This window comes from Empidonax traillii, unplaced genomic scaffold, assembly GCF_003031625.1.
Source record: "Empidonax traillii isolate 1590-97213 ecotype Southwest subspecies unplaced genomic scaffold, ASM303162v1 scaffold276:size1176444, whole genome shotgun sequence".
NCBI lineage: Eukaryota > Metazoa > Chordata > Aves > Passeriformes > Tyrannidae > Empidonax > Empidonax traillii.
In genome coordinates this window covers 454901-478895 of record NW_020955469.1, presented here as the reverse complement: position 1 = coordinate 478895, position 23995 = coordinate 454901, and the positions used below count along the sequence as shown (strand labels likewise).

At 41.7% G+C, this 23995-nt stretch overlaps 1 protein-coding gene across 1 annotated transcript; it reads left to right on the top strand.

Moving 5' to 3' along the window:
- The first annotated feature begins 55 nt into the window (after window positions 1-55).
- RPA1 (replication protein A1) lies at window positions 56-22737 on the top strand. The gene is made up of 17 exons (XM_027890018.1): window positions 56-129; window positions 494-541; window positions 825-903; window positions 1430-1538; window positions 2127-2215; window positions 6831-6917; window positions 8129-8261; window positions 9190-9292; window positions 10410-10478; window positions 10619-10811; window positions 11905-12044; window positions 13658-13806; window positions 15090-15222; window positions 16425-16601; window positions 17886-17993; window positions 21256-21342; window positions 21710-22737. Exons 1-17 carry the CDS (start codon window positions 97-99, stop codon window positions 21815-21817), a joined length of 1845 nt encoding a protein of 614 aa, XP_027745819.1. The 5' UTR covers window positions 56-96; the 3' UTR covers window positions 21818-22737.
- The last annotated feature ends 1258 nt before the right edge of the window (window positions 22738-23995 follow it).

Sequence of the window (23995 nt, the reverse complement as noted above, 5' to 3'; positions counted from 1 at the left end):
GCGGGTGACGCGCGGCGCTGACGCAAGGACGCGCCGGAAAGAAGGGGCGCGGTGGCCGCGGCGGGAGGATTTGGCGGCAGCGGCGGACGCGGCACGATGAGCGTGCGGCTGAGCGAGGGGGCCATCGCGGTGAGGGGGCTCGGGGGGCGCTGCGGCGGGCTTGGTCCTGGCAGGGGGTGGGAGGGGATGCCGGGCCTGGGCACCGCGCCCGGCTCGGTCCTGCGGGGAGAACCAGGCCCGGTCCCGGGAGGCGAAGTGCCAGGCCCGGCCGAGTGCAGCGGTGACAGCCATACCCGCATCACTCAGGCCCTTCCACCGCAGTTCCCGCTCAACTCTGGGGGTACAACCCGTGATGGGTTCGACTCGACGGTCTGAGGTTTTTTCCAGCCGCCTGGGTTCTGCGGTTCTGTAGCTGCGGGCCTCGGGCGTTCCCGAGGGGGGTGGTGGAACCTCTCCGAGGGTCTCTTACATTTCGTTTCCTTTCATTTTCCAGGCCATAATGCAGGGGGAGAACGTCTCCAAGCCCGTGCTGCAAGTCGTCGTGAGTGCTGTCCCTCCCCTCCTGTCCCAGTCCCTCCATGTCTGCATGTGCTTCCCGCGGGCTCCTGAGTGCAGCCAAACTCCCTCTGCGGAGAAGCCGAGCCAGGCTGTCGTCCTTTTAACTCTTCTAATTTTGTTTTATATTACTTGGGCTGTGCCATTGGTATTAGCGCTCAAAAAAAGGAGCTGAATAGATAAGTCGACTTGCTGACCGTGTCACTTTCTGGTTTTGAAAACTTTCTGAACAAATGACAAAAAGTAATTTGGTTTTCCCCCTCCCCCAGAATACAAGAGCTATTGCTACAGGAACTGGGCCCCCACGTTACAGGGTGCTGATGAGTGATGGGGTTAACACACTGTCCTGTGAGTATGACAAGCTGCAGTGAGATTCTTTCAAGTGTGGAGATGCTGATTGTGATAAAGTTTCCAGATTGGGTGCAAAGTGATGGAACGAATATTGAAGGAGAACGTGGCTTATACTGGGCCACAGACTCTGAAGTGTGCAACTGCATGATATCATTTAGGTGAAATCTTTGTCTTCTGGAACTTCCTTTGTGAGCTTTAAGCTAGAATGTAAAATGAAAATATAGAAACCTATACATGTGACAGTGGTTTTAAAGTAATTTAGCTTAATCTTTTTCTCGCTTCTTTGATGTATAATCATTCTAGCTACCACTGCACTGAAGTGTGGGGAATACACACAGAGTAATTTATGCTCAGTTTTGGTGACTTGGTAGCAGTTGCACTCTTTTCTATGTCTTAACAAAAGGAGCACGTTGTAGATCCAGGGGAATACTTGACTGGCTGGAAAAGTTGTGTCCAGCCATGGCAGCCCCTTTTAGGGCTGGCATGTGGAAGTTGTTTGAATGTTTTCCCTCTGTTCCTGCAGCCTTCATGCTGGCAACACAGCTGAACCCCCTGGTGGAAGACGAGCGCTTGTCAGCCCGGTGTGTTTGCCAGGTTAACAGATTCATCGTCAACAGCCTGAAAGATGGAAGGTATCTGTGTTAAATCTTTAAGTACAGTTCATTAATATTCACTTAGAATTGTCTGCTGTGGAAAAGAAACAGCGAAGGTATCTTGTTACTTAGGTGTTGTGGAATCTAGTCCTTTATTAAAATTCGAGGATATAGGAGAGGAGAAAACTTTTGAGGGGATAGGATACTGCAAAACGAGACGGGATCCAGGTGAAGTTATTACAGAAAAACTGTGTATATGTCTAGCAGGATACGAACCGAGGTTTGTATTCTTTTTATTCAGCGTTTTTTGTGGGAAGAACACAACAACTAGTGAGCAGGGAAGGTATTTTCTCTTGTAAAACCTGCTATGGTTTTGATACTTTCAAAACACAGTGTTGTTTCAAGCTATTTTTGTACCTGTCATCATCTGTCCTTGATGCATTGTGATACTGCTTCAAGCCTACTTGTCCCTCGAGAGAGAGGGCTAAGTTGACAATGGAGAGCTTTTCCAGATCCTTCGTGCAAGGAATCAACCTCTAATGTTTGGTTCTCTTACCTGCTGCAAAGGAGTCTGATGGACTTGCAGAGGGGGTGAAAACCTTTGTTGCTGTCTGTTTTGTCTTGTAGGAGAGTGGTTATACTGATGGATGTAAATGTTCTGCAAACTGCCAATGAGGTTGGTGGGCTTATTGGCAATCCACAGCCGTACAATGAAGGTGAGTGTCAGTAAGCAAATACCTTCCTATCTGCTCTGAGAGCCTTCCAGCTGTCCTGTTTCTTCCACTTAATAAAAGCAGTTTTGACAGTGGAGAAACGTGGCCCATTTCCTTATGCATGGAACAGACATGTTCAGACCTTGAAAATCCTTTTTATTTGTGTAACACAAAATAGGGTTTGTTCATATTTTAATAAACTCTACACTGTGGCTGAAGCTTCAGTCTCCCCATGGTGTTGGGAGTATCTATACCTTACAACACTGACAAGTTTTTATTATATGTTAGTGGTCTCTGCCTCGAGTTCCAGTAAGTAATCGGAAGCAATTTTATGTCTCCTCATAATGAGTGATCAAATAGATTATAATTTCTTCTGTCTGGAAAGAAAGCAGCAGGAGGAAGATGGAATAATGATCTATAAAAGTATAAGATGGCGTGGAGGGGGATGAATAAAGAATGATGAATCTCCTCTCTCTCTCTTTCCTACATTCATCTGATGCTCTTTAGTTCTCATATTATCAGGCAGTGGTTTTAAAACAAAGGCTGCGCCGCACCCCCGAACTGCACAGTTAAATCATGGAACTTGTTGAGGTGGGTGCCAGAAATTGGCACAGGTTCAAAAAGCAATTAGACTTGAGAGAGAAATCCATTAAAGGCTGTTAAACATAACAATACATCCTCTGCATGGATGTTAGGTGCAGGAAGCACTAAAACTTAGATTGATTCAAGTACATAGACGAGAGACTGGTATGGAAACACGGCCAGCACGGACTTCCCTAAGCAGCCATTCCTAGCCTGCCGTCCCAAAAAGGATGATGCACTGGGTGAACCTTAACCTGACCTGTCATTAATCTGTTCAGTTTTGTTCTTTTGCATAAGCAGCTGTGTTCTTCATTTTTCACATGCTGAGCTTGTGCTTCTCATGCAAATGTTTTTTAGATTAAGACACTTTTTTCCCCCTGAGATACACTCAAAGGTCTGTTCTGTTCTTCCAGTTCTGAACTTTAAAAAAGAGGGAGAATAATAATCACATAAAGAAAGTACTTGAACAGCTCTGTCAGTGATGTATATACAGATAATGGCTGAAATTTAATAGCAAATATCCATTCTTGAAGCATTTTTTTGTCTAGTAGATGCAAATCTATGTTTTTATTACTAAGGTCCCACATATTGGTGGCAAGAGTTTTGTGTAGGATATTTTGGGCAAACAGTGGTGGTAGGTACACTGATGATCTGGTTAAAAATCTACTTTACTAGTCGAAGTAGGAATTAGGCTTTGCTGCAAAGGCAAAGACATCGTTCTTCATTAACTTTTCTTTTTCCAAGGGAATTAGAGGGGCGTTTGTTAAATGAGCCCAAAGAATCCTTTGTTCCTTTGATAGTTACTTAGCTAATTGCTGTTTAAAAAATGTGTTGACATCTCAGATTTTATGGTTTAATCCCACAGTTGCTGTAGAGACCAAGATTTTCAGAATAGCTACTGAGCAGACTGTTTTGTGCCTCTCTCCCATTTCCCTGCCTATGTGATACAAGAGCTTGTGAACTATAGTGTTTTTCAGTTATATTGTTGCTTAGAAACGACTGAGAACGTGGTTTCTGACAGAACTGAGCTGAAAATATACCTTTAAGACTATAAATTTTGGTAAAATTACCATTACTCTGATCAGAGTTGTGTTCTTCATTTGGGCTTGCAAAAGTACTCGGCAGTGAAGGTTTCAAATCTAAAAGCTTTTGGAAATGACACAGGTCTGTGGTCACAGTAAGTGTGGGCTTGCACTAGATAGTTAAGCGATGCCAAAATTGATGTGGTGTGTATCTCATTTTAGTACTGATGTTATTCTGCAGACGTCATAACCTTTTATTTGGTACTAAATAAGGATTCTGTTACAGAAGATGGTAATAGTTGATATTAAGTCTGCTTAACCCAGCCTTGCTGCTCTGCAGGCTGCCAGATTTGTCACAAAGGCCTTGATACAATGGCAGAGGTGCATTTCAAGTTGCAGATTCTTTAAGTTCCCATATATATTAAGAAATGGTGGTTCTGAGGAACGCTCAGCTAACGCAGAACAAACGTCTTAAATGTACTTTGTGGTTTCCATTTAAAAAAAAAAAAAGTTCAGGTATTTAAAAAATAGGTCTTTAGTCCTTCTTTTGGTTTTGCTTGAAATACAGATCTCAAACTGCCAGACTTAGGATTAAGGAATATTCTTTCCTAGACTGTAATAGCACACTGGGACCCAGGGGGGTGAGAAGCTGGCTTTTGGCCACTCTACGCAGGAGCAGTAGGTGGTTAATCTGCCTAACAAGGAAGCTGGAGACACAATCTTCTTATTACAAATCATAAAAACTTTTCAGGCAGCATTTCATAATAGTATTGAAAATTAAGACTGAGCAGTTTAGTTCTTGTTGAAAACTAGATGGTTGCGTTATTACTGTCATTAATCTCATTCAAGTTACTCCAATGCTGGACTTTCTTTTCCCTATGACAATTACTTGCTACTTATGTTTAACTTCTGTCATTAATCTTTCAGTGTTGAAATGTTGATCTACTTCTACATTCACTTGAACTCTTTATTCTTGTTCTGCTCACCTCTGTGATTAGGTGTGAGCTCTTTCAAAGTCCATTTTCATCCCTTTTCTCCCCTCCCTTCTATGCTGCTGCTCGGTTCTGGGGCAGGTCACGGCACCCTGGCAGAACCTCCTGGTAACAAATTATTGGCAGCAGAGGACTCCTGTAACGTGGTTATTACATTTGAGTGGGCTGTGGGGCAGCTTCAGCTAAAGGTCTCGGGTTTGCCTAACCCACTGTATACGGCAGAAATGTGATCAGCTATTTCAAGTGGTTTTTCCACCTCCTGCTAATAAAAACTAACAGCAAAAACCAGGCAGTCTCGTCGGTTTTGTGAGCACTTTAAGTGATCTGTAGGCCACCAGCCACCAAAAATCACAGTTTAGGAGTCCCTAGGCTCTACAAGCAAGAAAATTGGAGAGATATTTCTGCAGCTTCTGTATTTGAACACATGCACAGATGTGTGAATTTATTCTTACTCTGTTGAGAAACACTCTGCTGTGGGTAGGAAGCCATTAAAATGCGAATTTGTGTTTCATAACACACAAGTGTTCTAATGTATGTGGTGGCCTTTGGTTTGGTTTCTGGTGGTTGTTTTTTTAAAATTACAAATTCCTAGCGAAAAAGAACATATTTGGAACAAAAGTAGCAAGGAAACCTCTTGCTGTTTCATATGCACATTCCTGTTCTTCCTGAATATTCTTTCCCTGACCAAACATAATTTTCTCTTAATGTGTTTTGTTGGGTTTTTTTCTGCCTTCTCTTGCACAAAATGAATTTGGCTGTTGAGTGCTGACCCCCTGAGCACCTGAGGTCACTGAGTGAGGGTGAGACCTGGCTCCTCCATCTAGTGGAACCTGCAGTAAATACACATTTTGCTGTTTGACGTCATGCTGTTGCCAGGGAGACTTCTGTCACCAGTTCACCGATGTAACTCTACTGCGGCAAGTTAGAGGAGCAGATTGGGTTTTGTGCAAGGGCCTTGTTTTGGGTTAAAAATAACCAGAAGGCTACCTCTGTAGGCTGTGCAACATCGGGCAACGCCACATCAGGGTCTCCTTGTGTTGCTTCTGCTCCTTTGCCATAGTTTTGTGCCATCCTTCTGTCGTGGGATTCTCTGCTTTTGTTCTTCCTCGTGTTTATAGGCTTGGCTTGACCTTCTTTTCCACTTTGCCTGACCATCTTCCTCCTCACATCCCAAATCAGGGAGGCTTTGCCTGCTCAGACCTAAATCTTCTTGCAAACCAATGGCTTAAGATTTAGTTGTGTCCAAAGGGACAAAAATGTCGGATATTTTCTCATCTAGAAGCAAATTATTCTGTAAAGGAATTCAATTTTTGAATGGTACATTAGTCTTTTAATGTACTTTTTTCTCTAGATATGGCCGTGTGCTCTTTCTCTTGTAATTTATCATCGATTTAAGGCAAGTAAAAGCCCTGGAGTCGGGGGAAAAAAAAAAAGATGATGCAGACTTACTATGGCATCAGTTTGTTCCCTAAGCAATGTACTGCTGTGTGCCAAGAGGGGCCCTGATGGATGCTGAAGTGATAACTCCATCACCCCCATGTTAAATATCTCCATATTTCAGAAATAAGATACAGCAGGTGTTTTCTTTGTCTTGAGTTAACTTCAGGCTTGACTTTACCCAGTGGATTTTGGGCCTTTTCTGATTTTTAAGGCAGAATTCTCTACAGTTTTTATCTCAACTGTTAGGTAGTAACAGAAACTACCTGTCAGAGCAATAGCAGCCGATAAACACTGAAAAGTTGTCAAGATTACTTCAGGGCTGTCCTTTTAAATCACCATCAGCCCTGCATTCTTTCCAAGTAGGAAGCAGTTGCTTGAGGAAAAAGATCTGACTGAAATTCCTCCATGGTAGCATTCAACAGATAGCTTGCTACTGCTATGTCTTATAATACCTGAATTTTAGCATATTCTCTATGTTTTAATTTTTTTTTTTTTCATGCAAGTCTTATTTCCTAAAAGGCTGAAGGGTATTTTTAATTATTGTTCTCCCTACTCTATCGTCTTTTTTCATTTGATTACCAGGGCAAGGGCAGCAGAGACCTGCAGCTCCAACCCCAAACCCAGCACCCAGCAAGCCCCAGCAACAAAATGGCAGTTTGTCAGTAGCAGGTAAGAGTAATCCTGGGCAGGAATTCTGGCTTCCATTTGTGCAGTGAGAAACTACAGCTTGAATTTAAATAGAATCCTTTCAGTAATGGTGTCGCACAAGAAATGCTCCATTAAGAGTAACCCGTGCTTGACAAGGTGAATTATCTCAAGAGGCTACTGCACACCTGGATGTAAAATGGGGAAAAAAAAAAATTGTTTCACTTCCCTCTTCTTCCCCAAGGGGGGAAAAATAGAAAGGAAACAACTTTATTCGGTTTACACTGCTTCATCCTGTGGTCACACAAATTAGGCTGCAGTTTGTGGCTGGCCAACAAGTGTGGTATTGATGATGAGATATTGAGGCCAAACAGTTTAGGTGGTGCAGGACTGAATTTACTTGATAGTATATCTAGAAGTGTGGGGTTTTTTTGCTCAAGATTTCAGTGAGATGCTGAAAGAGGCAGTCAATTTAAATGTCAATCTGTAGACTGATTTTTTTTTTTGAGCTAAAAAGTTGTCAATTCTAACTCTTGGTACTGCTTTAACTTGTCTCTGTATTCTTTACCCCTGTGTTTAAGAAGTATTTTTAAATAGTAAAATCTTGACATTTGCTTAGAAACTTGCAGCAGAAAACAAGCTTCCCCTTCCTTACTTAAAGCTGATTATAAGAATTTTGTGCTTATACATTGACAAGATTGAGTTTGGAACTAGCAGTATCCCTTTATGTCAGAAAACTGTGATTATGGGGTACCATGTCTTAGTTATTCCCCCAGGTGGGGCAGGTCTAACACTCAGTGTACCATCCCTATCCTTGGAAGTTTTCAAAGCCAGGTTGAAAATGGGAAGGTGTTCCTGCCCATGGCAGGGGTTTGGAACGAGATGGTCTTTAAGGTCCCTTCCAACCCAAACATTTCTGTGATTCCTTTATTTTAGAGAATTTACTGCCAAGTAGTTGGCTTCCCACTTAAACTGTGTTTAAGTAGTCGACTCTGGACACATCTCCACTTCCAGTGCAAGTGCTCTAAAGGCTGAGAGTGTCTCTTCTGTAGCATTTTGCAGCCTAGAAAATACTTGTGACCAGGAGCAGAGTGTTCAGTGGAACTTCACCATCTGTGTGGCTCCCCATGGCATGGTGGGAGAAGTTCTGCCTGACCTTGCACTGTGAGTTGGTTTTAGCCCAGCTTCTGTGTGCAAGACTGAAATTCTTTTTGCTTTTTTGTGGTTTTTGGAAGGTCCTGCTGCTCCCAAGTACCACGCTCCCTCCAACCAGTTTGGAAAAGCAAGTGCTCCCAGTGCAGTGAAGACACCAGGAGGGTCCCAGGCCAAAGTGGTGCCAATTGCCAGCTTGAATCCATACCAGTCCAAGTGAGTTCTCCTGGTTTTCCAGGCATTACTCATGTCACAGGCATGAGGGAACAATAGTTTCTTCTTGCTTTTTTGTGTGTGAATCCCTGTCAAATTATTCATTGAGTTCTTTTGACTTTATTGCTTAAGTTCAAACAAAGAAACCCAACAATAGCCGCAAAACCACCCAGAGAAATTAAAAAAAACTCCATAGAAACAGCTGATGGGTTTTGTTTTGGGTTTTTTTGTTTGTTTGTTTCTTGTTTGAGGTTTTGTTTGGAGGAGGGGGAGAGTGTTTTTTTTTTTTTTTTTATCTTTTTAAATTGCATCAACAATCTGAGATTTGCCTTGGCATTGTCTTGGTGCAGCTGCCCTGCTGAGCTTGATAGGTTTTTAATATTTTAGTTGAAAATCGATTGACTTCTCTGGTTTTTTTCCCTAAAGCAGCCTTCTTTTGGGTAAATTAATGACAAAACAGCTCAGTAAGCTATTCACTTTGGCTACTGTGCTGTTGAAAAGCATGAGGATGTAATTATTTAGTGAATGACATTTTTAAGTTATGCAAACTGATTTGATTACCCAAGTTAAATGCGAATCCTATAATTGAGCTCTTGAGTTCTAGTGTGGCTTTTCAGAACAGGCAAACTGCTGTGTGAGAAATGTACCCTAGAAGAGTAAAAGATTTGAGGTCTGCTTCTATGCAGAAGGATTGTTCACTATTATTATGATACTTTATGGCTGCTTTGTTGCCTTCTCTATAACATTCTGCCTTTAACAGTCTAGGCCATTAAAATAGAAAGCAGGGGGAGAGCAGGTAGAGTTGCTGAGGAGCAGTGGGAAGATTCTGACTTTTAGATGGTGACATTCTGGTTCCAAGGGTTTGTCAATCCAGCCTCTTAAAAAAAAAAAAAAAAAGGACACAGAATAGTGATTTCTTGCACGATTTCAGGTGGACCATTTGTGCTCGTGTTACCCAAAAGGGCCAGATCCGCACGTGGAGCAACTCCCGTGGTGAAGGAAAGCTCTTTTCCATAGAGCTGGTTGATGAAAGCGTAAGTGTCATGTGTTAAGACAAAGATAATGCATGCCAGATGCTGATGAACCCTTCATAAAGACAGAATAGGGGAAATAAAGTGTATTATAGGAAATGATTTTTTTTTATTGCTACAGAAACTTGCATCCCTGCATTCATTAAGTTGCGCATCAACGTGCCAGTTTTTATCCAGAATGGGGTCTTAAATGTGCAGCATTACTGATTATTTTTCATCAAAGTCTATAGCGTGTGACTGGATTTTTGCAGCTTCAAAATATAGTTGTTTATGCAAACTGACAATCTAATATTGAGCATTGTGGTAGTTTCCTGTAGATTGGGAGTGACGTTTCATCCTTGCTGAGCTACACCTTACAGAACAGGGAGTGAGAGGAGCGTTGCCTCCAAGTTACAAGCTTTCAATTTTCATGAAGAAATCAAGAGTACAAATTATTGCAGCGCTAAGAAATTTCCTCTGTGGTTTGTTGGGGGAATGGTATCTGGTTAATCTAACTAAACTTGCAGTTTGTCAAACCTCTTATCAAATTACAGCCTTCTGTCGTGAAAACAAACAAGATTCTGCTAGATTATATTGAGTATAACATGTGAGGTTAATAAAGTAACGTGTTGTCACCAGGCATTTGTTTTCTCTGCATACTATCTGTATTCAATTTTTTTTTTTTTTCAAAAAACAGTATTTATATCCAGTAAGTGTATAATTGTTATTAATTCTTACGTAAAGACATTATGTCTGAGTGGGAGCCATCACAATACATTGCATGCTAACTTGTGGAGCTGCGGGGTCTATTTGAATTTATTTTATCAATGCCCAGTTTTGCTGGCATTTTCAGAGGTGTATATATGATAGATGTAGTTCTTATGCCTTTTATTCTGAAGCAGTAGATATACTAATGAGACTTGAATGTGAGATTTGATTGTCAGGTGTAGAATATGTCATTTTAGCTATAACTACAAATGTGAAGAGAATGTTGTTTGTTTCTCACATGCCTGGAGCAAGCCTGGCAGACCCCACTGTGTCTGCAGAGCTGATGCCACTTAACATTGCAAAGATTTATTTTTTTTTTTATCTCTTTTCATGCCAAATTTCAGTCCTGACCAGCTCTCCTGTTTTCCTGCAGGGCGAGATTAGAGCTACTGCATTCAACGATCAAGCAGACAAGTTCTTTCCACTCATTGAATTGAACAAGGTATGGTATCTTTGTGCTTTCCTAGACTGACAGGAGCTAGAAAAGAGGAACTTCAGCATAGCAAGGATTTTTAAAGGTGAACACAATCTATTTTCTCTGACTACTGATAATATCCTCCGTTTCGTTGCTTTCTCCTGTAGGTGTATTATTTTACCAAAGGCAATTTGAAGACTGCTAACAAGCAATATACAGCTGTTAAGAATGACTATGAGATTACATTCACTAACGAGACTTCAGTTGTGCCCTGTGATGATGCCCAGCATCTTCCATCTGTTCAGTTTGATTTTGTATCCATCTCTGACTTGGAGAACACACCCAAAGACTCGATTGTTGGTCAGTCTAAGTAGAAAAATGGCAAACTCTAAAGCTTTGAAGTTTTATATTTGTGTCCTGAATACTGGGCAGGTAGTGAGCATGTGGTGCTTTGAGTATTGCCATCTCTTAGTTGAAGTTGTCCAGTGATGGTTACCATTAAAAATATCTCAGACAGTTTTCCTGTTTAGATGTCCTTGCCCCGTTCTCTAACAATATATAATGATTTTTCTTCAAACCTGTGCTTCAGACTAAAGATGGCAAATGATACTTGTTTATTGTACTACAATCATTGTTTTCCACAGAAAAGGGCTGAAAGAAAAACGTCCTTGCTCAGCACGTGTGCATTTCATACCTTCTGTGGTCTTGCTTTCTTTCACTATCTAATTATCTCTGTAGTGATTTTGGCATAATTCATGGCATCCAAGTCCAAGTTGCATGACTGTTTTGGCTTGCTTTGTGAAGTATTGGAGGTTTGTTTTTCTGTAATTTGTTGGGCAGAGTACTCCGGAAAAATCAGAGGCTTGGGTGGGGGTGAGGGTTCTCAGGTTTCAGAGGCACAAGATGCCTGTGATTCAGAGACATTCAGCTGGGAATTTTAAAGGTAGAGCTGTAATACTAAAAATGGTGTATTTTTAGGGAGTGCAGAGGGGTTTGTATTAGCTCTTAGTACCCAAACATGCAGGCTTGTTTACGTTGCTTAAGGCTGTGGGGCTACGTGAAGGCATGAGCCAGTTGCTTCATTGTGTTACAGTCACTTTGAAAGCTCTTGCTTGTGATTTAACAGCGAGTGTGTGTTACATGATCAGGACTGAAGTCCTTTGACAGAATGTGATGGGAAAAGATAGTACAATGCCTTGATCTCTCTAATGTGGTGAGGCTTTGCATTCATGAATATCTTAATGAATGCGTCAACAAAATTAAAGCACTGAAGAGTTCTGTAGTGGAGCATTCCTACCATAATACACTTAATTTCCATATCAGATTTCATTTGAATAGGGAGCTAGGATACAAGGTAAAAATCTGACAGTAGGTTTGAATTCTTCTCTTGTGATCCTGTATTCCCCAATTGTGACCCTTGAGTAACTCTAAGTAAATTGTAACTGTTTTTCAGACGTAATTGGAATTTGTAAGAGCTATGAAGATGTCACTAAAATTACAGTGAAAGCTAACAATAGGGAGGTTTCAAAGAGGAACGTGCATCTGATGGATACATCAGGGAAGCTGGTGACAGCTACGCTGTGGGGAAATGAGGTATGTGCTCTCTTACCTGTTCTTAAGCAAAGGTTCCTTTGTGTAGGGTGAGGGGGTGCTGTTGTCATCTGAGATGGGCACAGTACTCGCACAGTCCTGGGTTTTTAAGGATCAGGGGCCGAGAGAAGGTGAAAGACTGTCTGGTTGCATTCAGGTGTGATGTTCTTAACCTTTCTCTGACAAACTGCTGACATGATCTGACTAATGTGTTCTGAACAACTGCAGACATTATGTCTCAAGCCAAACCACTGAAGGTAACGGGCTCCTGGTTTAGGAAAGGTATGAGTTGCAGTTTGATTATGGAAAAGCCTGGTGGCTATGGCTGTCTCATTTGAGATGAATTTTTATTTGTAGGGTGGGATGCGCGTTACCCTGCATAAATTGCTGCGTAATGAGGGGGTTGAGAGGCTCTATCTCAGATTAGGAGTTTAAAGCATCAGAGCCTTGGAACGTGAAAGTTCGAATAGTTGCAGTAAACTGCTTCCTTATCTTTTTAACAGGCTACTTTGTTTTCCACTGCTGTTATAGATACTTAGGGATTTATGTTCCAGTCTATAAAATGGGAGTGATCCTGCCAGCTTGACAGTGATGCTTTATGGCTAAATGATCAAGTGCGCTGATATTGTAGGTACCTACACACCATTAACCATCTGCTGATATAAATGAAGTAAACTTGAAGTTCAGTATCACAAAGTCTTGAGGTTGAACCAGGTTGTTATAGGAGAGACTACTGGTATTCAATTCCTGGCATAACATCCAACAGAGAGATCAGGGTCTGCATTTTACAAAATCAAATCTGTTTGCTTGCTTGCAGAATAGAGACCTCAACAAGCACTGAGGGGGAGTGATGTGTGGCTTGCAGCTGGCACAGTTAGGGTTAGAATCACTATGTCCTTTATAACAGTCATTACCATGACTGCTGGGATATGTTTTCTGTTCTTTTTGCATCTCCTGGATACAGTGAATGCTACTGAACTCCAGCTTGTTTGTAATCTTTAGGCACGTGATCTTCCCTTTGCTTGCTGAGTGGTGTGGGGGTCCAGGAAACCTGTGCCTTTTAAAACCTCACTCATGCCACGACGTTCTTTGGTAGTATCAGACTACTCAGATAACAAACTGATGGCAGCTGAACAGCATTAAAGCAGCTTTATGAGAAAAAAACAGAAAATGGAAAATAGAGAAAAAATGTTTGGTCAGCATAGCTGCTTCTCTCCTCTTTAAGTGCTAGTAGAATGGACATGATTGGCTCAGTCAAACTGAGCAAGTTGTTTTATCTCCTGAGGAGTCTAATATGACCAAATAATTTCTCCTGTTTCCGCTCCCATAACCCTTCTCTCCTTCTGAAATCCTGGTGTAAAACTGCTAATGGAAGGGACCAATCCTTTCTAACAAACCGATGGTGTGACTTAAGGATTCTCTGGTTCCCCAGGAAACGTGGTGTTAGGATTGCACCTTTAATTGTTAGCTGCCTTTGCTTAAACTCCTAATGACATCATTCAAAATCTCACCTTTTAGATACCTTCGAGATAGTTTTGATCTGTGAATTACGAGCACAAGTTCACTACCTTTACTGTAACGAGCTGCTAATGCTCTCTGTTTTTTCACACATGCAGGCTGAACAGTTTGATGGCTCCAGACAACCTGTGATTGCCATCAAAGGAGCCAGAGTCTCTGATTTTGGTGGTAGAAGCCTGTCTGTCCTGTCCTCGAGTACAGTTGTCATCAACCCCGATAGCCCAGAGGCTTTTAAACTCCGAGGATGGTATGAGTGTGTTTATGTTGATTTATTTCAACCTACTGCAGAGTATTTGTTTTATTCTCTTTCTCTGTACTTGAACAGTCTTTATAGCACTGAGGAAAGGTGGCAGAGGATATGGCTTCCAAGGCTATAGAACCTTCTCTTGCTTGGAAGCCTTTAGAGTCTGGAAGGCTGTCCTTCTTAAGTTGTTCAATTCAAAAAACTTTTAATTCCATGACAGACCTTGAAAAATTGAAATCGGAGTAGTGCATGCTGACCCAAAGCCTTGGAAGGCAGCATGAAATCAGGCTTGACCAGCTCCACTTTCTGAGGCATGATCTGAGGGAACAGTATTTTTTTTTCCACAGGCTTTTCCATTGTGTGGAATCTGATACGCACTCAGTTGGTATGGAGGGACTATTTGACGTCTTCCATGTCTAGTCCCTACCAGATACTTTTCAGATAGCAAAATAACATTTTATGGTGAGGAAAACAAAGTGATTTTTTGGTTTGCTGCATCTCCTGTAGGTAGTTATTTAATTGTCTGCTGTAACTACAAATATGGTGAGATGTGGTGTGTGTGTGTGAATAAGATTAAGTGCCAACAGCATCAGATTTGTGAATCCTGGTTTTTTTTAGGTTCTGGTTACATCACCCAAACATGGATAAAATAAATGGCATCCTCTATTTGTCATTGAGCTGTGGTTCTCCCATGCTTCAGAAGCTTGTTTAAGATAAAATTGATTGTGGGTCTCTGCTATTACTGTCACACTTTAATTAAGTTCAATTTTTGAGCCTTGTTGGTGTGTTTCTGAAATCACAAAGCCCATCACAATGGGATGGCAGTACAAACCTTTTGGTGAAGAACTGTGCTTTCTTATTTTAACAGAGGAAGCATAATCTTTTCAATGCTATTTGCTTTTTCTTTCGAAGCTGCTGCGAAGATAATGGTACCATGTAATTTAATTTTAATTATGGAAATATCTTGATGCCCTTAAATCTTGTTATCTGCCTGCCTCTAAGAAGTGTGCAGTGCATGGTTTGACCACTAGCTGGCAAACAAATTGCAGTTATATAGAACAAAGCTGTCCTCCTTTTGTGGGTTTATAAAATACAGTGCTAATTAAGTCAGACTATTAACTTATTCTGAAATGCTATTTTTGTTTGCAATATACACATATTACTGTAATTGTTTCCTTTGCAATCATTGATAAAAAATCCCTCATGTATCGAGTACATGAAAATAAACGTAAGCTTTTGATAAGTCTGTATGGTCCAAAAATAGAAGTTCATCTCTGTGGTTCCAGGTTTGACTCTGAGGGGCAGCTGCTGGAATGTGCCTCGATCTCTGATGTGAGGGGTGGGCCAGCAGCTGGAGCAAATACCAACTGGAAAACTTTGTTTGAAGCCAAATCTGAGAACTTGGGACAAGGAGATAAGGTAAAGCAGGGCCACTTAGTACAAGCCTTGTGTATTGGGGATGAAATAAAAAAGCTAGACTTTATGCAGGTATTCTGCTTATTGAAGTGGTCCAGGTGTTGAGCAGTATGTGCTTAACTCTCTTGGAATTTATGCTATTAAATAATTTTATTGTTTTTTCAAATAAATTCAGGCTTGTTGCTGATGCAACATGATACTGTGTTGGCAAAGGAATTCTAAGCCTTGTGTAAATGGAGGGGGGATGTTTTCACCCCAAAGATGTTCATATAAACAGAGTGTTCTGGGAGAAACAGGTGCATTAGGAGGAAGTGGTTTTCAAGGGTGCATGCTTGGTCAATAGAAGAGCTGGTAATAAACCCCAGGTCTCAGGCTTTCCAGTCCAGAAGCCTCTCCAGGCTTATACTGCTTCTCGACTTATTTTTAACTTTTTTTTTTTTTTTCCCCCCAAACTTAAGTGCTTATTCATTTGGGCTGCACAAGAGCTTCTATCCATGGGAAAAAAAATCTTTGGTAATAATACAATGGTTTGGGTCAGAAGGGACCTTAAATATCATCTAGTTCCAACTTCCCCCACCGTGGGCAGGAATGCCACCCCCTAGATTAGGTTGCTGAGGGTCCCATCTAATCTGGCCTTGAACACTTCCACTTTACCTGTAATTCAGCCTTTTTCTGTGACAATTTTTGCACATGCTTCTTGAGCAACCTCTGTTTTTCTGCTGAAAGACTTGACCGTGGTCTTAAACCATTATGATGATTATTTTAGTGTGGTGAGTGGGTATTTTGTTCTGTAGGCTATAGTTTAATCAAATGCTTATCTGTAACACTACACAATAGGCTTTCTGTTTTTTGTATTGGTTCCCGAAAGAAGCGTAGGAAAGTGCAGAATCTTAATCCTGTGAAAAAGTGGAGATTTGAACAGACACAATGGAGAATCAAATATGCTTTATCTAAAGAAAAACCTAGCAATTGGAGTTTCCTGCAATGGAAACACAAAATAATCTTGCTGTAGGGGCTTTATTAACATAATGGAAGCCTGAAAATTATTGCAACAGAGGGGTTGATTTACAGTTTCCCAGTAATCCATAGCTGTTAAGCTTTCTAATCCTAAATATCCAAGTATGGGTGCCTTGCTTTTGTAGCTAATTCAGAATTGGAAAACATTGAGTATTTTGAGGCTAATGTTGCACGCTCACCCCTCCTAGGCAGATTATTTTAGCTGTGTGGGCACAATCGTACATCTGCGCAAGGAGAACTGCATGTACCAGGCATGTCCCTCGCAGGACTGCAACAAGAAAGTGATAGACCAGCAAAATGGACTCTACCGTTGCGAGAAGTGCGACCGTGAGTTCCCCAACTTCAAGTACCGCATGATGCTCCTGGTGAGTGCGTGGATTGGAGCAGAGGGCGTGTCCTGCCGCGTTCCCCGCACAGCCCAAGCGGAAAATCTTCTTGGGAACGGGGTGTTGGTGCCGCCCGTCTGCCCGCGGTGCCCTGCGGGTTAGAGGCTGTTTAGGTGGTTTGTGAGCCGTACCTGAGTGCAAGGGATGTTTCATTGAGCTGATTAGCAGTTTGTTTTCCTAGTGCTCCAATTAAGAGCTTTTCTCCGTGCCAAAAAGTTGATGCTAGCTCAGTTGATTCTGGTTTCCAAGTGTACTATGCAGTGCAGAGTACAGATGGCCTCCGCCTCTTCAGTAGTGAAGATAAACTGAAGTAAAATGGCATTTCTGGAGAGCAGTAATTGCACTTTTACAGCTGCTACCTATATTTAGTACAGTTTTTTTGGTAGGTATTGTTCTGTCTCATGCTTTAATGGAGTCTACTTTGGAAAGTTGTCTGAGGATTATTATTGTGATGCCCACTTACACCATAAGCATTGAACCTTTTTCTGTTTCACATAATAAACTACAGTTGTATCTGCTTCTTAATAATGCTGTGCCAGGTGGGCATGCAGAGAAAAGGGAGCTATCCCTGCAGTCTCACTAAAACACAAATTGCTTCCGAATAACTTCTATTAGATAACTTCTAGGAACTACTTTACATACCCGAGTCATTGCCGTAGAATATAAAGGGGATGCTGAGGGTGCATTCAAGGCCTTCAGAACAGCGTGTCTCCTATTTCCCCACTGCTAATTGTCATAGCAGCCAGGACATGCATGTGAGGCTGGCACTTGATCTTTAGTGCTCTGCCTTGTCCTTGAATGTTTTGCTGGTTTTCCTCGTAACACAACAAAGTGTGACGTGAGTTTGTGCTCAAGTACTCAGATACGTACAAAGTAAAGGCAGTTTGCAGAGTGACTGTTGTCCCCCCTTGGTGGTGGTTGTTTTGGGCTACCTGTTCTTGCTCACAGCTCATCAGTGACAGCAGGACACAACTGAGTATCTACTGGTGTGTACCACTGTGTACCACTTCTCCTGTGACACAACCTACTGTCAGTATTAACTTGTGTTAGGTTATGTGGCATTCTGTGGAGCCTAAAAAAAGGTAGTAAGTCACTGCCTTTCACCCTCAGTGATTGAAAGTACGTGCGGAGAGGGTTCTGATAATTACTGGAAATTTGAAACTCCCTATAGCTGTGAAATAGTTTTTTTGGTGCTGTCTTCTGTCTTCCTTGAGAAATAGGCAACTGGACAAAATAACCTTTTGGTTTTTTGTTGTATTTTAGGTGACCATTGCAGACTGTCTCGAGTATCAGTGGGTGACTTGTTTCCAAGAGTCGGCAGAATTCATTCTTGGGCAAAGTGCAGCTTTCCTGGGAGAACTGAAGGAAAAGGTCAGTCAATTATCTTATTACATTTCTCCTGTATGTCTAGACTTTGAACTATGTTTCACATATCTTGTGTTGGGCTGTCCTCAAATTTGTTGCTTTTTTTTTTGGTCCTTCTGGTAAGGAAATATTCTTGTAATGTTGACTTAGAAGGCAACTGTGAGAAAGATGTAAGGTTTGTGTGGAACACCAGAGCATGGTCGGATACCTGTGTGTGCGTGAATAGCAAACGTGGCAAAGGCAGTGGGTTATGTTCGTGCAGTTGCCGTGGAAATTAAGAGCATTAATTAAAACACATAAAAAGTGCCATGTGAAAGAAAGGGATATTCTGTTTAATTTGTCAAGAATTTGATTTGCCCATTCTCTGGGTGACAGGCCAGCTCAGCTCAGCCTGAGGTTGTTCTCCAGATGTTGCACTTCAGTATCTTTTTCAAGTTCACAAATCATTGCTTCTCTGTCTGAAGTTCTTGGCAGGGACTTGTTTACTCTCCTCAGGATTATTTTCCACGGGCCATCTGCCTGGAGAACAGAGATTTGCCTGGTTTCCCCCATAGCTTGCTCCCACAGTCAGTCTGTCTACCTCTGAGCTCTTTTGGCTGCTGAAAGCTGGAGCTCAGCCTGTCCTCATCACCTGGACCTTGAGAGGCAGCTGATCACTTGATAGTGCCACAGCCCTTAGAGGACTGACAGCTGTAACACGTGTTGACTCCAGCAGAAAAGACAGGCTGTTTTATCATCGTACCTGGATTGGAAGAATCTGCAAAAAAACCCTGTTTTAGCAATGATTGCTGACACCATTATCCCTAACGTGTTCCAAAAATTTGTTTACAAAACCAAAAAGTTCCAGAACACTTTGTATGTATCTTTGTAAGTAGGCAGGAAGCTTTTTGAACTAATGTGTGTGAGCCACTTCTGCTAAGGCTCTTCTTTCCCCACCAAACTTCATCAGAGACTTTGTGGGTCATATGAAAACCATGACTTGTAAAATGGGTTGTTGGCAGAGATGCTGATCTTTCTTTGACAGATGAGAGCAGTTTTTTAAGGTTGTAAGTCATTAAACACTAACAGACAGTATTATCTTCCCTTTGTCACTCTGTGCTTCTCTGCTGCATTTTTCTTTCTTCCAACCAAAATAATCTTTTTCTGATTTTTTTTTTTTACTTGTCTACTGTATAAAAACTGCATGGCTTTGTTTATGCTTTTAAATGATGATGTGGAATGCATGATAAGTTCTTGAATTGCATATGAGCATTGCTGTGCTCCCAGGCTAAGGCTGGTTGATTCCAGGACTCCACAGATATCCCAGTTGTTGGTTAACCCATTGCTTGGCTGTGGGAGGGGAATGAATCAGGAGGGATTGTTGAGGATGTTACCCTCAGACACTGTTGCAGACCTCCTCTGCCTCTGCAAAGCGGGGCTAGTTTTCCTGTAATTTATATGCAGGAATGGTTTTTGGAAATTTCCTGCACTCTGGCTATCAAAGGTGAGGGGTACAAAGCTTGTGGTTCTGGACTGCTGAGTTTCTGTGCTATTAGGAAGGCTAGAGATCTCTGTTCTGTAGGAAGATGTCTTCCTGGGGAATTCTAATTAGATGTGCTTGCACTTTTGCGTTTCCATTTTCAGGCGTTCTTAACTTGTCAATATTTTCTTTCTTCAGCCATGCTTAATCTCTGCTGGAGTTTAAACAAAATTTCTTAGTCACTTTTCATGCTGAAGAGAACTGGGTAGGGAAGGAGAGACAGCAGATCCTATGTACCAGTACAAACATGTAATGTCTTTTGAAGAGCTGCCTAATGGAAATGGCTGAGGATAGAAAATGGAACATAATATGGAGTGAGCCCTTGAGCGGGAATGCTTTGTGTTCCAGGAGAAATTGGTTTTGATTTGACACTTTTATGAGCCTTTAAAAATGGTACTCAATGCATTTGCAGTAAGCTTTTCTTAGTGGTTTTTCTCTGATAGAGCTGATGCAGTGTCTTGTGAAATTGGTGGGAGTCTTTTCACTGCTCACAGTATGGTTTGAGTTCATGTACAGCCAGTGACCACACTAAGCACAGATACATGTGCAAGGTTTTTCATCTGCTTCTCCACTGGGCTTGTTAGTTACCAAAGGAGGTAATGTGGGGTAGCAGTGACTGCTTTGCTGAGGGCATTTTCAGCTCACTAATGGTTCACATGGTTTGTGACTGAGCTGGAAAGCGAAGCCAAATGCTTTATTAAGTGAGTTTTCTTATCTTCTAATCCATAGGATGGTCAGAAGAAGGGTTTTTAATATTCAGGAAGGATATGCCTGAGTTCTGCAATCTGGGAAACTAGCTACTCCTGTTCACCTTCATTTGTTGTGCTTTTCTAAACCTTAGGAGACTTACTGTGTAGTGTAAAATAGTGCTGCATGCAGTGAAAAACAGCAGATGTAACACTTGGAATGTGAGTGGAACTGGGGTGGGTTCAATTCCAGATCAGATGCTCTGTCTGCTGCTGGAGTGACTGATCAAGTCAAGTGCATCTGGTAGATAAATGCATTAATAATTACTTGTCGGCATCATCATGGGGCTGCAGGGTTTTTTTTTGGAATGTCAGTAAAGGTTTTTACAACTCATTTTTACAAAAATAAACTTTTTTTTCACAGTCTCCACAACTTGCCTGCTCCTTTTCTACTGTTTTGACAAAGTGTCTGTTATAAATGATGATGATGATGTTTAGTGTTCATATGGTAATTAGAATCAGCTTATGTTATAAATATGACAGAGTCTTTTAATGGTTATAAAAGCATGTTCAAAACATGCATCCACGTTTTTTATAGAGCATCCTCTTGAGCAGGTCTGTGTCAGGGTGTGAAGGATACACACAGCCTTGATGGATAAGCAGAAAACCAGAATGCCTAATAAGGCAATTAATGGGGAAATAGTTAACTCTGTCGGTGTTGGTGATCACAGCAGAAAATCAGAATTAGCCAGTTTGGCACCACGAGAGAATCTTGTGTAGATTTATAATATTTTTGTTTCTGTACACCGGGTTGCAGATTGGGTGCAACTGTATGTTATTTTGTTTAGGCAGCTAGGAAGCTTTCATCTTTTTTTCTTAAAAAGTTTTAAGGTTTATGGTTTTGGCATCTAAAACGTGATGGAAGACTCAGCTCTGCCTGTGTGGTCCAGGTAGTTCCGCTGTTTTGCCAACCCCCACAAAAGCTGAGCTGCTCTCAAAGTTCACGGTGCTCACAAGAGCCTGGAGTGCCTGCAGCTGATACCTGTCTTTGTCCTTCCCCCAGAACGAGCAGGCGTTTGAAGAAGTGTTCCAAAATGCAAACTTCAACACGTATGAGTTCAGGATCCGAGTGAAACTGGAGACTTACAATGTAAGTATTGCCCAAAAGGCAAATAGTGTAGCATGTGGCTTTTGTAGTTCGACTTGTCTCCATAGGAGGTGACTTCCTCCTCTTATGTTTGTGGGGAGAGGTTTCCCTTGCTCACAGTGAATAGAAGTTTCCAAGGATCACACAAATACTGTCAATGTTGAGCACTGAAGGAGGGATCCACGCTGCTCCCTCTCAGGTTCATCCAGAGTGGCTGGTTTCAAATGAAAACAACATACTGGGAGTCGTGTTGGCACTCCCAGCTAACCCAGATACCAAGAGCAGTAAGTTACTGGGGCAGAAGGAGTTTAGAACCAAATGCCTGGAGTGCTTAGTGTTCTTCTTTTACATGCTAAATTTCTTCTCGCAGGATGAATCTCGTATTAAGGCCACGGCACTGGACGTCAAACCCGTGAACTACAGGGAGTACAGCAAGAGGTTGATTGCCAACATCAGGAGAAATGCTCAGCTGGGGTGAGGAGGCCGGTGCTGGCTGATTGAACCCAAAAAACTTCCAGGAAAAGCTCAATAGATAACGTGTCGTTGACTTCTTCCCCCACCCCGTGTGTGACAATTTGGCATTAGTTACATGGTCCGTGGTAGTCCAGTGTAGTGGGCTAAGAGATTTGATGCATTTCTCTGGAAATAACACCCCTGGTAGGTAAGAGTGCACTCTGATGGCCACTGTTTTATAGACGATTGTGGTCTGTTAAACTCCTGACAGCACTAAAGAGGAATCTCTAGACAGTTGCCAGGGTCTTGAGACAAACCACTCAGAATGTCTGAAGTAACTTTTGCTTTCTCACTTTATGTAAAATCGAATTATATAACCATTTTGTCTTCTTTGCAAGGGAGTAGTGACAACCTTGACACTTTGACTTGTTCAGCAGAGGGTAGGAGGAAGAGTGTCATCCAGCTTTCAGATATGGACAAAGGAGAACAGGTCTATTAGTACAAGTTAGTTCCTTTCCATAAAATTCAAAGGCTTTCACCTTCCACAGGTACCATGCAGTTGTTAATGCTTGGAATGGCAATATGGTAGAATTATTAATCAAAGACATATCTCTTATATCTGAAGAATATCCTTCCTTCAGGGTTTAATAGACTGAGTCAGATGGGTCTGATATTAATCAAAATTGTCTCTTCTGAGGAAGGCAGATAAGCATTGACTCTCCATCCCCCAGGGAAATCCAGGCAACTACAAAGCATTGCTTTAGTTTTCTCTTCAATTAATACTATGGATTTTTGACTGATTTTTTAGCTCACATTTCCTCCTATACATATTTTGTATGTTTGTATGTTCAGTTTCTTTGGTTTTATTTGTAATGATGTTAATCAGAAACAGGTCTTTAAATGGGGGGAGCTTTGTTTCAATAAACACTGTTTAATTCCTGTGTAGTGAATTTTGCTTTCTTTGAACACCAAAGACTTCTCATTACTGGAAAGCAATTAATTAGCTTTCATAATAAGCATTCACTTGGGGGAGATGTTACCTTATTACAAACTCTAAGGTTAGACAGAAGAATGAAGACTTCCTTGCCTGATGTTAACAGCATGGAAATGCAGTGATATTTCCACCATTTCTGTGCCTGAGAATGCTGATGAGCTGGCACTTCTGGGATTTTTATTGACGTTTACACAGCAGTCTAAAACTAACCAGGCTTTGAGATTTGTTCAGACATAGAGCTAGTACAGAAAACAGTAATTATGCTACTGGGCTTTTCAGTCAGCAGAGCATGCTAGCTCTGTGTGCTCCTAATCACATTAATTATGTGTTCCCTGGCTGCAGCTCACAGCTTGGCATTTGCTGCACAGCTCCAAGCATCCAGGCAGTGCTGCAGTGGGTCTCTGGTAGCAAAACTGGAATTTATTTATTTATTTTGCTTCATAGAGCGCTGTTTCTTCATGTATTCAGTTGGTGCCCTTTATTCCCCATGATTTCTTGTTTGTCATCTCAAGTCTTGATATTTAAGTACTGTAAATGCCATTTCCATTGATGGACATGAAGCACATTATTCTGGGCCCATTAATTGCAAACACAACCCCTTCTCTTTTGGATTCTGAGGATCATGACTGGGTTCTTCTGCTGATGTCTTGCATTTTTTTTATTGAAGTATTTGTTCCCTCTGACCTTGCTTATAAAGCATCGAGTAGAAAATTACAGTCTTCAGCACAGTTCTGGATTGACAAATGGTAGGTTAGTGGCGATAATCCATCTTTCCACTCTGGTAACCAGTCTTTTGTTTCTGCTCCTCCTCTCCTCTCCCTCCTTCCCAGTTTTTAGGGAACTGGGAGGAAGTGGTAGTGCACAGCAACAAGGTAGTTCCTTGAGGCTATTTCCAGTTCCTGGGCCCCTATACTCGAGGAAGTGTTTGTGTTGGCAGATGTTTGCTGGCTTTGCAGCTTTGAGTGTTGCACACCTGCCTCTGCCGGGGCAGCTCCTTCTCCCGGAGGGAATTGCTGTACATCCGTATTGCTGGGTTTACTGTGCCATCAGCCAGAGCACTGGCGATGGAAGGTATCAATACACAAGAGCATTAAGGTATCCTACAGGATCAGCTGAATGACCTTGAAAACTGGAACAGAAAATCAACTTAAAACAGTTTGTGTGAAAAGCCATTTATTTGAGGACTAATAGAAAACAACCCTCTGCTGT